Source organism: Chiloscyllium plagiosum, chromosome 29, assembly GCF_004010195.1.
Source record: "Chiloscyllium plagiosum isolate BGI_BamShark_2017 chromosome 29, ASM401019v2, whole genome shotgun sequence".
NCBI classification, from domain to species: domain Eukaryota; kingdom Metazoa; phylum Chordata; class Chondrichthyes; order Orectolobiformes; family Hemiscylliidae; genus Chiloscyllium; species Chiloscyllium plagiosum.
This window is the reverse complement of record NC_057738.1, coordinates 24801969-24815406: the sequence shown is the minus strand read 5'-3', so window position 1 is coordinate 24815406 and position 13438 is coordinate 24801969. Positions and strand designations below refer to the sequence as shown.

General features: G+C 40.2%; 1 protein-coding gene across 5 annotated transcripts in view; it reads right to left on the bottom strand.

Moving 5' to 3' along the window:
• The window catches only part of brd9 (bromodomain containing 9), a 74790-nt gene that overhangs the window by 23455 nt on the left and 37897 nt on the right, over window positions 1–13438 (bottom strand). For 4 of the 5 annotated variants that reach the window (XM_043719330.1, XM_043719331.1, XM_043719328.1 and 1 more), the window contains exons 12-15: window positions 12361–12472; window positions 10161–10217; window positions 5153–5224; window positions 1688–1796 (exon numbers count right to left, since the gene is read on the bottom strand). In XM_043719330.1, coding sequence (XP_043575265.1) covers window positions 1688–1796; window positions 5153–5224; window positions 10161–10217; window positions 12361–12472 — 350 coding nt within the window. The remainder of the gene's footprint in view (window positions 1–1687; window positions 1797–5152; window positions 5225–10160; window positions 10218–12360; window positions 12473–13438) is intronic. The other variant, XM_043719332.1, reaches the window with a different exon arrangement.

The window sequence follows — 13438 nt, the reverse complement described above, 5'->3', positions numbered from 1 at the left end:
GGGATTGGGGGGCGCGGGCAGAAGATGGTGTTGGACGGGGTTGGGGCAGATGGGGAGCGTTGTTGGATTGGGATGGGGAGGCGGGCGGAGGATGGTGTTGGACGGGTCTGGGGGAGCGGGCGGCGGATGGTGCTGGCCGGGATTGGGGGTGGATGTGGGGGCGGTGTTGGATGGGGATTGGTGGGGGGGGCAGGTGGAGGATGGTGTTAGACAGGGTTGGGGGCGGACGGGACGGGGGCTCAGGCGGTGTTGGATGGGATTTGGGGGCCAGCAGAGGCTCACGTGCACTGTGCTGCTGCCTCAACTGAACAGGGAGCAGACTTAATAGAAAACCCGGAGCCCCAGAGGAAACGCATTGAATCGATTAACCGAATAATCAATTATCCAAACGAAACAGTGCTCGCCTATCTTGTTCAGATAATCGAGGTTCCCCATGACTGTTCACTCAACTGTTAAAGGATATGCAGATACAAATGATACAAAGAAAACGAAAACAGAAAAAGAAAAATTCATTCGAGGATTTGAAAATTCTTTAGATGAAAGTGAAGTCTTCAAGAAACACTGGGGTCTCAGCAATATACATAAAAGTTGTCAGTATTTGAAGATACCATAAAAAGGTAAAGAATTGCATTTAAATAGCACCTTTCACAACCTCAGTATGTTGCAATGTGCTTTACAAGGATTGAAGTACTGCTGTATGAAGCTGCAGTCAATTTGAGTGCAGTAATCTCTGACAAGCAACATCTGGTAATACCTGATCAGTGTTTAATGATGTGGACTGAGCAAAGTATCAGCCAGAACACCAAGAACAATTTGCTTGCTCTTCAAATGTTGTTGGTTCTTAAACATTCACCTGACAGCACAGACATGATAAAGGGCAAGTACTCTTGCTATACTAGAGTGTTGCCAATATTGGTGTTTTCAAGACACTGAAGTGGAACTTGAGCCCACAGCTTTCTGATTCAGGGAAGTGACATTATCCACTCAGCTACAACTGACAGTACAGGCATCAACTATTTCTTCAGCGATCTTCACTGTTTTGTTTCATTTGATGTATTTTTCCTTTTAAGAAAACAGTGCTTGCATACAAGGAACTATTGAGCACACGCAAACATCACAAAGTCATGGTTTTTTTCCTTACAACATTACTGATGGTTCAGATAGATTACATTCTCAACTTTCATTCTCAATAGCCACCATCCATTTTTCTGACCACAAGACAACTTGGAGTGGTAGATTAGGAGTAAAACAGCTGCAAATCTTGAAGTTCGGAACTGAAACATACTTTGAGTACGGCAGTTTCAACTCTCAAAGGGAATCAGAAAAACAACAGAGAAAAATATGCATTCAGCACTGGCACCAGTATCTGAACAACTACTACAAAAGGGTAACTTAAGTTTAACAGCTAAGCATCACAAGAACACTCCAGATATCAACTGGCATTTAGTTATATACATAGGTTACAAACTTGAAAGTGCATGAAGACAAATTCCGGAAAATGCAAAACAAGTCTGGTAAACTCAACTCTATGTGGTCAGCAATGATTTTTAGCTAAGTATTTCTCTTAAAGCAAAAATTTTGGAATTGATTGCATACAAGTATCTGTTAAGATAAACGTACACCTATCCAGTTGAAGGCTTTTAATAAATAGACTGTGAAGAGAGACCATGTACAAAGTGCAACTCACCTAGTGAGTTCAATAAAGAAATATCCAAGGAGACATCAGAATAAGACTTTACAGGGATGAAATCCAAGCCAGTCCGGTTGTCACCTGCACTACCATTTGCCCCTCCGGCCTGTAGTAATTAAAGTATCACAAAGTTTTGTTTTTAAACTACAAAGTTTAACCATAAAACACAGCTTAGAGTTATAATCCTGTAATGTCTCTCAAAAATATGCTGCTTCCTCAATATGCAGTGAAGCAAACGTTTTGAATACATTTAAGACAGATGTTGATAGATTCTTGGTGAACAAGAGGGTGAAAAGTTATTAGGGATAGGAAGAAATGCACTCTTACACCAAACTCATATGTTCATAATAATTCTCTCAGGTTGTGGACACATGGCATTTCACACTTCAGTAATGGTTTTACGCAGACATTATAGGTATGAACCTCTTGGTACAGGTAGATCAATTCACAATTCAAGTATTTGAAAATCTAATCAAACGATGGGTAAGATTAGAACTGTTTTGTTAATATGTTTCCATTCAAATAGAGTCAGAGTCACATAGCATGAAAACAGACCCATCAGTCCAACTCATCCATGCCAACCAAGTTTCTCAAATTAAAGCACTAGCCTGCTTTTGGCCCAAATCCCTCTAAACCTTTCCTATTCATATACCTATCCAAATGTCTTTTAAATGCTGTACCTGTACCTGCACCTATCATTCCTGCGGCAGTTCACTCCACATACAAACCAACTCTGTGAAAACGTTGCCCCTCAGGTTCCTTTTAAATCTTTCTCCTCTCACCTTAAAAATGCCCTCTAGTTTTGACCTCACCCACTATACGGGAAAGACTTTTGCTATTCACCTTATCTATATCCAGCCTGTCCTTGTAATTCGTACCATCCCCAGGCCTAGCAACATCCTGGTAAATGTTTTCTGTACTCTCTCCAATTTAATAATATCCTTCCTATAACAGGACAACCAGAAATGTACACAGTACTTCAAAAGTCAATCTTAAAATATTATGTTTATTTCTACTTAATGCTTTTTGTCCATTAATTGTCCTAATTTCTTAAAACAGCAGAATTAAGTATGTTATCTTCTAATCACTGAAAACTATTCTAGAATCCCATGAATTCTGGAAGATCAAAACAAATGCATCCTACTCTCCAGCTATACCTTTTAAAACACAAGGACTCCTTATCCAAAAACTACTTAATTCCATTTATGGCCCATCCTTTTAATGCCTTTGAAGTCACTGATTTGCTTGGCCATATCAGCTTAAGATATTGATCTAAAGTCTGTAGACAAGCAGGGAAACTTGCACAACAACTTCCTGATTTCCAGGTTTAAATGCACTTTTGTGGTTGCTGGAAATTGCTGTGCAATTTAAAGTTCAAACAGTGTGTGCTGACAGCCGTCTCGTTATTTTTATCACACGTCTGGGTGTAGTGTTCCATTTTTTTTGACAGATGCTGTAGGGAAAAAAATTGAAAAGTGATTTTTCTGTTCATGATGTAAAATAGGGCTATTTTTGGATAGCAGGAACATTATGGGCATGGTGGTTAGTATAGCTGCCTCAAAAGCACCAGGAACCCAGGTTCGATTCCAGTCTGGAGCGACTATCTGTTTAGAATTTGCATGTTCTCTGCAGGTCTGCATAGGTTTCTTCCAGGTGCTCTGTTTTCCTCCCACAGTCCAAAGATGTGGATTGTCTGTAGTGTCCAGGGATGTGCTCTGTATTATCGTTGAATCATCCTGCTTGTTGCGTGCATATTGAAATGATATGACCTCGGACTCAAAACTCCTCAACAATTCAATCTATTAGACAACAGCACATAATGAAAATAATCTAACTCAAAGATGATAAACATCTGCTGCACACACGGATGGAATTTAATCCAGGGGACAGGGGTCTTGTCTGGCAGAAAGTGTGCCAACAATTGTCCCACTTGCCTTCTTTTGAAAAAAAGTCTGCCATTTTAAGTGGTAATGACCAATGTTTTTCACTATTTTCACTGCTGTCACTGCCACAAGGGAGAAGCAGAGGGACAGACCCAGGATCAGCAAGTCAGGTAGGCCATAACTGCCAGAGTATTGGAAAGTGATTGTAGAATGGGATTGGAAGAATGGACTGGGGTGGATGTTGGCTCTCTTCCCCAATCCAGATATTGGATATCTCAAATCAGCCATCCTATACCCAACAAGGGGCCCCTGCAGAACCCTACATTTGGTTTGAATTCCCTGCCAGCAGAGTTGAAAATTGAGGCTTTTAAGGGGACATCAAACCCACAAACTCACCTTTGCGCAGATTTTGTCAATAAAATTGTGTATCAAAAGACACACCATTCAAATACTCAAGAAGATACAAAACTTAGTAGAATTTGTAAAACTTTAATGCTATCCATCTTATAAAACTTCTTTAAGCTACAGCAAGCTCTTCTTGCTCCAAATCCTTCCATTCTCGATCCTTTATGTTACAAGTATTTCCATTTTAGCTCTACCACCTCTGGTGGACTTGTAGCATTTGCTGAAGGTACAAATATTTTACCGTTTCCTCTTAATCAAATAATTTAGAAGAACTTACTTTTTATACTGATATCAAGTTAGTGGTGTACCAGGGAGATTTGTTGCATTGCTATTCAGTCTTCCAATGCCACCATTAAACAGGTGACATTGACCATGATCTGATGTCTGACCAACACCAACCACAATATTTGATGTTGTTATCAAGTGTAAAATCAGAGGCCAAAGAACCAAACATTCCTCTTTGGTCTCAAACCAAATGCAAGTCTCTCAGTGATACAAAAACTACCACACTGCAGATGTCATTTTGGTTTGAATACTCATTAGCTTAACTTCTAAAAAGCCTTTTAAAGGTAACTCAATGGTTTTCTCCACTCCAGTGCTTCTCTGGGTTTCTAGGTTATACCTTAACCATACGTTCTGCAGCAGCAAGGTGAAAGCTGAAAATGTCATGATAAATCACTCATTCAGACTGATTCATCAACAGGAAAATTAACTTCCTAATTCTTTTCCATCTACTTGTGCTGTATTCTGAGCATTTTTCACCTATAGCTGCAGGATGCACCTCTGGTGATTGCCTCACAGAGCTTCAAAACATTCCAACTGCAGCCCCAGATTTTCCATGAAAAATGAGGCTTTGTAGAGGAATATGAAAAATCCCAGATAATTGTAAGGTAGCATTCAAAAAGTTATGAACATCTGAATTGTATTAAATTATAATATGATCTTTATTCTGCTCTTTTTCACATTACTGTTTGAGAGATTGTTGTGCATAAGTTGGATTCATACTTCTTATAATATGACTTATACTTCAAAAATGTTTTCATTAGTTGTATTTCATGTTGAGATATCCTGAAGTTGCAAAAAGTACTATATAAATGTAAGTCTTTCTTTCTACCTGAAACACTTATATGCATTACACTTTTAACATAACCTCAGAACAGTTAGATCATCTCACCATTAATGGTTTAGATGCTTCTGAACAGGCAGGCTGCAGTTTAGGTTCCTCTTTAATGAAAATTGCTGGAGCCTACAACAAAGCAAGGAGTGGTTAAGATGATGGCAGAGGTAGAAGAGATAAATATACGATGTAGCTGAATCAGAAAATAGAGCAATATACAAAATATACAATAAATTTTGAACATCAAAATTTATGAAGAGAAATCTAAAATTTGTTTATAGATTAGAACTAACTATAACAAAGGTACAGGTCACTTAACTAGCAAGCATTTTCATAAATTTCTGTCATTCCAAAACTCTCAGATTACAACAGTTTATGCCAAAGAAATTCTATGTCATAAACACAATTTTTAGTTCTTTCTAGATATATCCCTTAACTCTTGCAATTCTCACTTACTCAATTGATTAATAATTGCACAAATTAAGACACACCCCAGCTCCCCAGTCCAGATGTTATCAAAGCTCTCTTTTCTAAGGATCAGAGGTGTTCAAAATCATGAATGGTCTAGACAGAGCAGATACAAAAAACTGGCTCCATTGGTGGAGATGTAGAGAACCAGAGAGCACAAAAGCAGCAATTGAAAAACCAGGAATAATTTATTTCTCTTTTAAGGAATGTGGGGTTAGGAACTGAAATATACTTTGGGTATGGCAGTTGCGACTGTGACTCTCAAAGGGAATCAGAAAAACAACAAGAGAAAAATAGTTTGTGGGATCATAAAGGAAAGTGCAGGGAGTGCCACTAACTGTAATGCTCTCACAAGAGAGCTATCATGGACCTAATGGGGCAAAAGGCCTCCTCCTATTCTACAGTGATTCCACGTATTTTTATTTGCATATTCTACATTAATTTCACATAGTCAAACGAGTAAACAATATGAATGAATGCAAAAAAATGATGGGACATTAAACAGATCAGTTGGTTCATCCTCCCTACCTCATACAGTTATGGTGCAATACAAACAACGTCTTGACTCAATTCACATATTCTCTTTCAACCTCAACCTCCTGGAAGAGATTTTAAAAAATGCACCAGAAAAATACACTCAGCCAATTCAGACAGGGTGAAAGCCTCACTGAAATCACAAAATGTGCTCAAACATTCCAGGCCAGTGTCCATGAGACAGATTTCCCTATACTTCACTTACCTATTGCATGTCAACAAATTTTTCATTTAAAAATAAGTTATATGTGGGATTTGGGTATAGCAGGCATTGACTGTCCAACCACTGCATTCCCTGGGATGTAGGGACATCACATGTTTATTGGGAATGGAGCTCCAGATAACATTTATTGTATATTGCTCCTGCTTATCTAATGCTTTTTAGATATTATCCCTAATGGTAGGTTCAGTACTTTTTTTTTAGTGAAATATGCATTAAGCACCCATTCTCTGTGGCATACTTCTTTATCAGATTAGAAGAGTCCCATAAAAGCAAAAGTAAGGACTGCAGATGCTGGAGATCAGAGTCTAGATTAGAGTGGTGCTGGAAAAACACAGCAGGTCAGGCAGCATCCGAGAAGCAGGAAAATCGACGTTTCGGGCAAAACATTCCTGATGAAGGGCTTTTGCGCGAAATGTCTATTTTCCTGCTCCTTGGATGCTGCCTGACCTGCTGTGCTTATCCAGCACCACTCTAATCAAGAATCCCATAAAGCCTACCAATTAGAAAGAAAGCCAAAAACCTGACCTGGGGCATTTCTATGCTTTGATATATTTGATCAGTGAATTTAAAGTCTCTGAATACAGTTTACCCCATACACAGCCAAGAACAGACCTTATAAAATTGCAATAAGTTGAATTTCCCAAGCTTGTTCATAAGATTCATGCTGAACAGAGGTTCACTATCGGCAAGGGAGCCCTTTGTAACCCGATTTATCTACTCATGTGCTTTATGTTAAAAAAAATCAAAACAGTCATCCAGAAAACGTGTGAAAATATGTTTATTTCTCAAGATGCCCACACCATATGGTATTGGCATAGCTTGGATGGCTGATTGCAATGTAGATTGATGTTAACAGCATAAGCTCATTGTCCATGCCAGCTGAGACTTCAATGAGACTGTTCTTCTCAACCTCTCCCCTCAGCCTGAGCATGGTGGCCCTCAGGTTAAAACACGACCATCTCTCTCTCTAATGAGACAACAGTCTTCTGGTCCACTAGGACTATAGTGATTTGACTTTTTTATTTGAATTCATTGCTTACAATGGCCTGATCTTGTACAAGAGACATAAAAAAGTACTGGCAGTTAGTCCTGGAGATCTCAGTAAGCTTTCTCTGCTTCGCATGCTATCTTCATATGAGTCCACCACATCAGTGTATTAAACACAGTTTCTGTGCTTTCGTGCTATAGTGCATAATCCTGTAGCATCTCCAAGGTCTCTACGGCTTCAGCTAAGGAAACAGGCAAGTGTGGTAGTTATTCATCAAGCTCTTCAGGATCTTCCCTTTAGACATTTTACCTACATTCCCAATCCATGCCTCTGAAGTGCTGGAGGTCACCCCGTGGTTTTGTTGGCTTCATGTTGAAAGAGTTATGCCTTGACATTCACAAAGCAATCACAAGACACAATCAGCACAAACTACACCAGTTACCCATTCCTTGCTATACTTCCCACTAGTACACATTGCATCTTCAAACTTTATAGAGCAATCTTGTAAAAACAGTCAGAAAAAAGACCTATCAACTCCTAGACTCAATGCACTGACTAATAAAGGATATTAAACTCTTTCTTCACTATCTTACCTACCTGTGACTCCATTTGCAAAGAACTATGAACCTGCACTCTAAGATCTTTGTTCAGCAACACGCCTCAGGATCTTAAGCGTGTAAGTCCTGCCCTGATTTGCCTTTCCAAAAGGCAGCACATCACATTTATCTAAATTAAAATCCACCTGCACCCCTCAGCGCATTGGCCCATCTGATCAAGATCCTATTGTACTCTGAGGTAACCTTCTTCTCTGTCCACTAGTGTCATCTGCAAACTTTCTAACCATTCCTATTTCATATCCAAATCATTTATATAAAAATGACAAAAAGCAGTGAATCCAACACCGATCACAGTGGTACACCACTGTCATAGGCTTCCAGTCTGAAAAGCAACTCTCCACCACCACCCTTTATCTTCTACCTTTGAGCCAGTTCTGTATTCTAAGGGCTAGTTCTCATCGTATTCAATGTGAGCTAACCTTGCTAACTAATCTACCATGAGGAACCTTGTCAAACACCTTACTCAAGTCCACACAGATCACATCCACTGCTCTGCCCTCATCAATCGTTTTCGTAACTTCAAAAAAACAACTCAATCAAGTTAGTGAGACCCAATTTCCCTTACACAAAGCCACACTGACTATCCCAAATAAATGCAAATTCTGTCCCTCAGGATTCCCTCCAACAATATGTCCACCACCACTGTTAGACTCACTGGTCTATAATTCCCCGGCTTTTCCTTACCACCCTTCTTAAATAGTGGCACCATGTTAGCCAACCTCCAGTCTTCCGGCACCTCACCTGTGGCTATCGATGATACAAATATCTCAGCAGAAGGCCTAGTAATCACTTCCCTAGCTTCCCACAAAGTTCTAGTGTACACTTGATCAGGTCCTAGGGATTTATCCACCTTTATGCATTTTAAGCCATCCAGCAGCTCCCCCTCCATTTTCAAGATGTCGCTATTTATTTGATTGATTTATTGTCATGTCTTTCAAAGTACAGTGAAAAGTCATGTTTACAAGCAGTACAGGCAGATCATAGTAAGCAAGGATGTATAGATCAAAAAGAGTTAGAGGCATAGGGCAACACGGTGGCACAGTGGTTAGCACTGCTGCCTCACAGCTCCAGAGACCTGGGTTCAATTCCCGCCTCAGGCGACTGTCTGTGTGGAGTTTGCACATTCTCCCTGTGTCTGCGTGGGTTTCCTCCGGGTGCTCCGGTTTCCTCCCACAGTCCAAAGATGTGCAGGTCAGGTGAATTGGCAATGCTAAATTGCCCGTAGTAAAGGGTAAATGTAGGGGGTATGGGTGGGTTGCGCTTCGGCGGGGCGGTGTGGACTTGTTGGGCCGAAGGGCCTGTTTCCACACTGTAAGTAATCTAATCTAATCATATATTTTCCCATGTTTTATATCTTCTCGTCAAACATCCAGGAGGATGGGTCTCATGCAAACTTAGAAACAAAAACAGGTTAAATAGTATGACTGCTTGGTGTCTTGTAGGTCATTTCAGAGTCCGATAAACAGACTAGTTGAGCTAGTGATTCAATCAGCAAACTTCTCCTGGCTGATCTTTAAGCAGACAAGTGAGCAGTTATCTCACCATGAAGCTTTTCATAAATTCAAGACACTGTTGAAATATGTTATGGTGATCAAATTGATTCAACATCTCGTGTTGTGGGTCAACACTTTTGAAGCCCAGCTAACATGTTACCTTGGCCAATCACTCCCATTTGCCACAAATTGGATTGGGTTTCAGTCTCCTCTTTTGTGCAGCATGAAACATGGAAATAAGCAGTTTGAACTTTAAGCAACTTTAAACTAAGATCTGTTAATTCTAAAGATGGCTGTGAAATATCTTCATCTACATCCATACTTAATAGGTATTCGTGAAAGACTCAATATGGTTCGTGGCCCAAACGCCAACTGTCACACGATTTGCAGAAGCCACCTTAACAATTCATTTGAGCTCACATTTTAAAAAGTATTCTCTCAAAGTTGATTGTGAGATGCCTTTATTGAGAATGCTGAGCGTTGTCATATTATTTGGTTTGAACATTCTTGTACTTAAGCTGCAAGCGTGCTTAGCTAATGCCTTACACACAAGGAAGTACTAATTGAGAAATACCAAATACAAAAACGCCACTTTGAATTAAGACCTGCATCATTTCACTTCACTAAATAGCTTGGGCCTGTTTCTTTACCATACACTGCAATCTGCATTGAACAGCTATGGGTGACAAAGTATTTTTTAACTCCCGTAAAAGTGAATGATGCTAGTTCTATATACACTCACCTGAACGTCAAGACTCATATCAATATTTTTACTTGCTTTTTGTTCAACATTTCTTTTCTGAAAGAAAAAAAAATGCTAACATTGTAAAATAATTTTGCAGAAGGTAAAACACAAACAGTCCATTCAGGAATCTTTACCAAAGTTATGCTCCACACAAATCTCCTTCCACCCTACTCAGTATATCCCTTGATCCATTTTTCCCACAAGTACTTATCCATAGTTCCACTAAAACATCAAAACTATTTGACCCAGCTTCAGCATGTGGTATCTTCATTTGACAACCTAACTACTCTCTAGGTAAAAAAATAATGTTTCCAGTTTATTACTGAATCTTTTATATTTCCAGTCTTTTGAAGGCCAACAATTATTCTCACTTCAACACACAACATTTTAAAAAATTATGTTGCAATGGTTCTGATGGAGGGGTCAATTTTTATGGTAGTTTACTTTTAAAACAAAAGTAAAAATATGATGGAGGTCAACTGGCAGAAAAATTTATTTTCACCTGGGACCCTGTTGACTTCATTGTGAGAGACACTGGATTAACATCATGCTTAGACAGACTTATATTGCACTTTTCACCAAAAAAAGTGTTTTCAAAGAACTGTAGTGTCAATACAGAACTTTTAAACTGTATACAATTTGCAAACAGCACATTATCCTCCGTCATTTCTGCCACCTACAATCAGACTCACTAGCAGAGATATATTTCACTCCCCACTCCTATCAGCATTCTGCAGATACCATTCCCTTTGCAACCTCATTAGGTCCACAACCCCCACCAACCCGCCCTCCACTCCCGGCATCTTACCTTGCCGCCACATGGGGTATAAAACCTGTGCCCGTTACCACCGCCGCTCCCCCGCTCCCTCCATCCAAGGCCCCAAAGGATCCATCCACATCCGGCAGACATTTTCCTGCACATCCAAACACGTCATCTACTGTGTCCATTGCTCTTGATGTGGTCTCCTCTACATGAGGGAGACAGGACACCAACTCCCGGAACATTTCAGGGAACATCTCTGGGACACACACACCAAACCACGCCATCGCCCTGTGCAACTCTCCCTCCCACCCTGCCAAGGACATGCAGGTCCTGGGCCTCCTCCACTACCAAATCCAAGCCACCCGACGCTTGGACGAAAACGCCTCATGTTCTGCCTGGAGACACTCCAATCACACTGCATTAATGTTGATTTCACCAGTTTCCTCATCTCCCCTCCCCCCACCTCATCCCCGATCCAACCCTCCAACTCGGCACCACCCTCTTGAACTGTCGTACCTATCCATCTTCCTTCCCTCCTATCCGCTCCACCCTCCCTTCCAACCTATCACCATCACCCTCCCACCAGCATCAACCTATCACCTTCCCAGCTACCCTCTTCCACACCACCTCACCCCCCTTTTATCTCTCAGCCCCCACCCCTCCCCCACATTCCTGATGAAGGACTTATGCCTGAAACATCAACTCTCCTCCTCCTCAGATGCTGCCTGTCCTGCTGTGCTTTTCCAGTGCCACACGTTTTGACTCTCACCTCCAGTTCTCACTTTTTCCAATTTGCAAACACCAAAAAAAAAGCATTACGACAATATGACGCATTTCTGTGATATCGGCCAGGACACTGGAAAGAACTTCCCTGTTCTTATCTGAAATACTGCCATGGAATGTTTTACGCCTGACAGAGGTCAGCCACGTCATTCCAAGGACATCTCCAATAATGCAGCAATCCCTCAAAGCTACAGAGAAGTAGAAGTCTCGACTTTTAGGTTCAAATCCTGGAGTTAGAGGCAAGCATGCTACCTTATCTGTCAAAGTTGGCACTGAGTGAAGCTTCTGTAGAATTTACACTTCAAACAAATGGTCAAGTTTGTTCTTGTAATTCAAAATTACTGTGGTAGCATTGAGACTAGAAATCTTCCAAGACCTTAATAATCAGCAGCTTACTCTCTTTGTGTATGTTCCTTCCATGTCCTTACTCCCATGAGTTGAAAAAGTCAATAACCTCAAGTGTTACCCATTTTCCTCTGCATAGATGTTGCATGACCTGCTGAATACTTGAAACAATTTTGTCTAGTTTGTTCCCCCAAGTGATTCCATTCTCCCCTTAGGTATCCACTCAAACTAAGCATTTATTTTAGTATAATCTGTAATAACCACCATGTCAGCAATGATTAGTATAACATGCAAATAAGTTCTTACCTGTGATAAATGATAAACAGCTTTGGAATGTTCTCCTGCAGTGATCTGATTCAACAAATCATCCACCATTTTCTTTGTGGAACTCCCACAGTCTTTAACAAATTCTTGTAAACTGCAGGAAAACATACATTAAAAATCTTGTAAAAGAAGTTTAGGTTTGCAATTTCAACATATTTCTTGCAAAAATGTAATCAATTGAAGGAATCAAATATTGTTGTACAATGAAATTGAAACATGATGTTTCCCATTTGTTGATTTGGGGTCTTGAATGTTGACAAACTGACAATGTAAAGTCTAACAAATACTTACACTAGCAAAATTTCAACATAAATCTGTTCTGCAGCAAGGGAAAACAAATTAAATAATACCAACATATTTATATCTAACATTTCCAGTTAAAAAGCTACAAGTTCTTCTTAGTTAATGATCTGCTGCCCTCTGATGGCCCACTTATATCTCTGTTTAAACTCGGGTAAGGCAGAAAATCTTTTGGCAGCACTTTCAGCCATTTACAATGATAGCATTATTTAAATGTCTTGCTATTAGCACTCAAAAACCCTTTGAAAGAATGCATATTCCTGGGCAGGCCTGAGTCACTGCGCTATGATTTTTAAAAGATAAACTTCAGGCACTGGTTAGGGCAGGTTAAGATGGCTCTAGGTAAATCATTAAGCAGCCAGTTGTTTCAGAAAAACTTTACTGCATAGGAAATTATCACAATAGTTAAGAGTTGTAAAAGATAGCATTATGCATAAAAGGTGGTTTCACACAGTTCCATTGGTAAATTGCACATAGGAAGATGTTGGCAGTTTGTTGGAGGTCAATTATCTTAGCTGCAGGACATCTCTGCAGGAGTTCATCAGGGTAGTGCCCTAGGTAAAAACAATGACTGCAAATGCTGGAAACCAGATTCTGGATTAGTGGTGCTAGAAGAGCACAGCAGTTCAGGCAGCATCCGAGGAGCAGTAAAATTGACGTTTCAGGCAAAAGCCCTTCATCAGGAATACAGGCAGAGAGCCTGAAGGGTAGAGAGATAAGTGAGAGGAGGGTGGGGGTGGGGAGAAAGTAGCATAGAGTA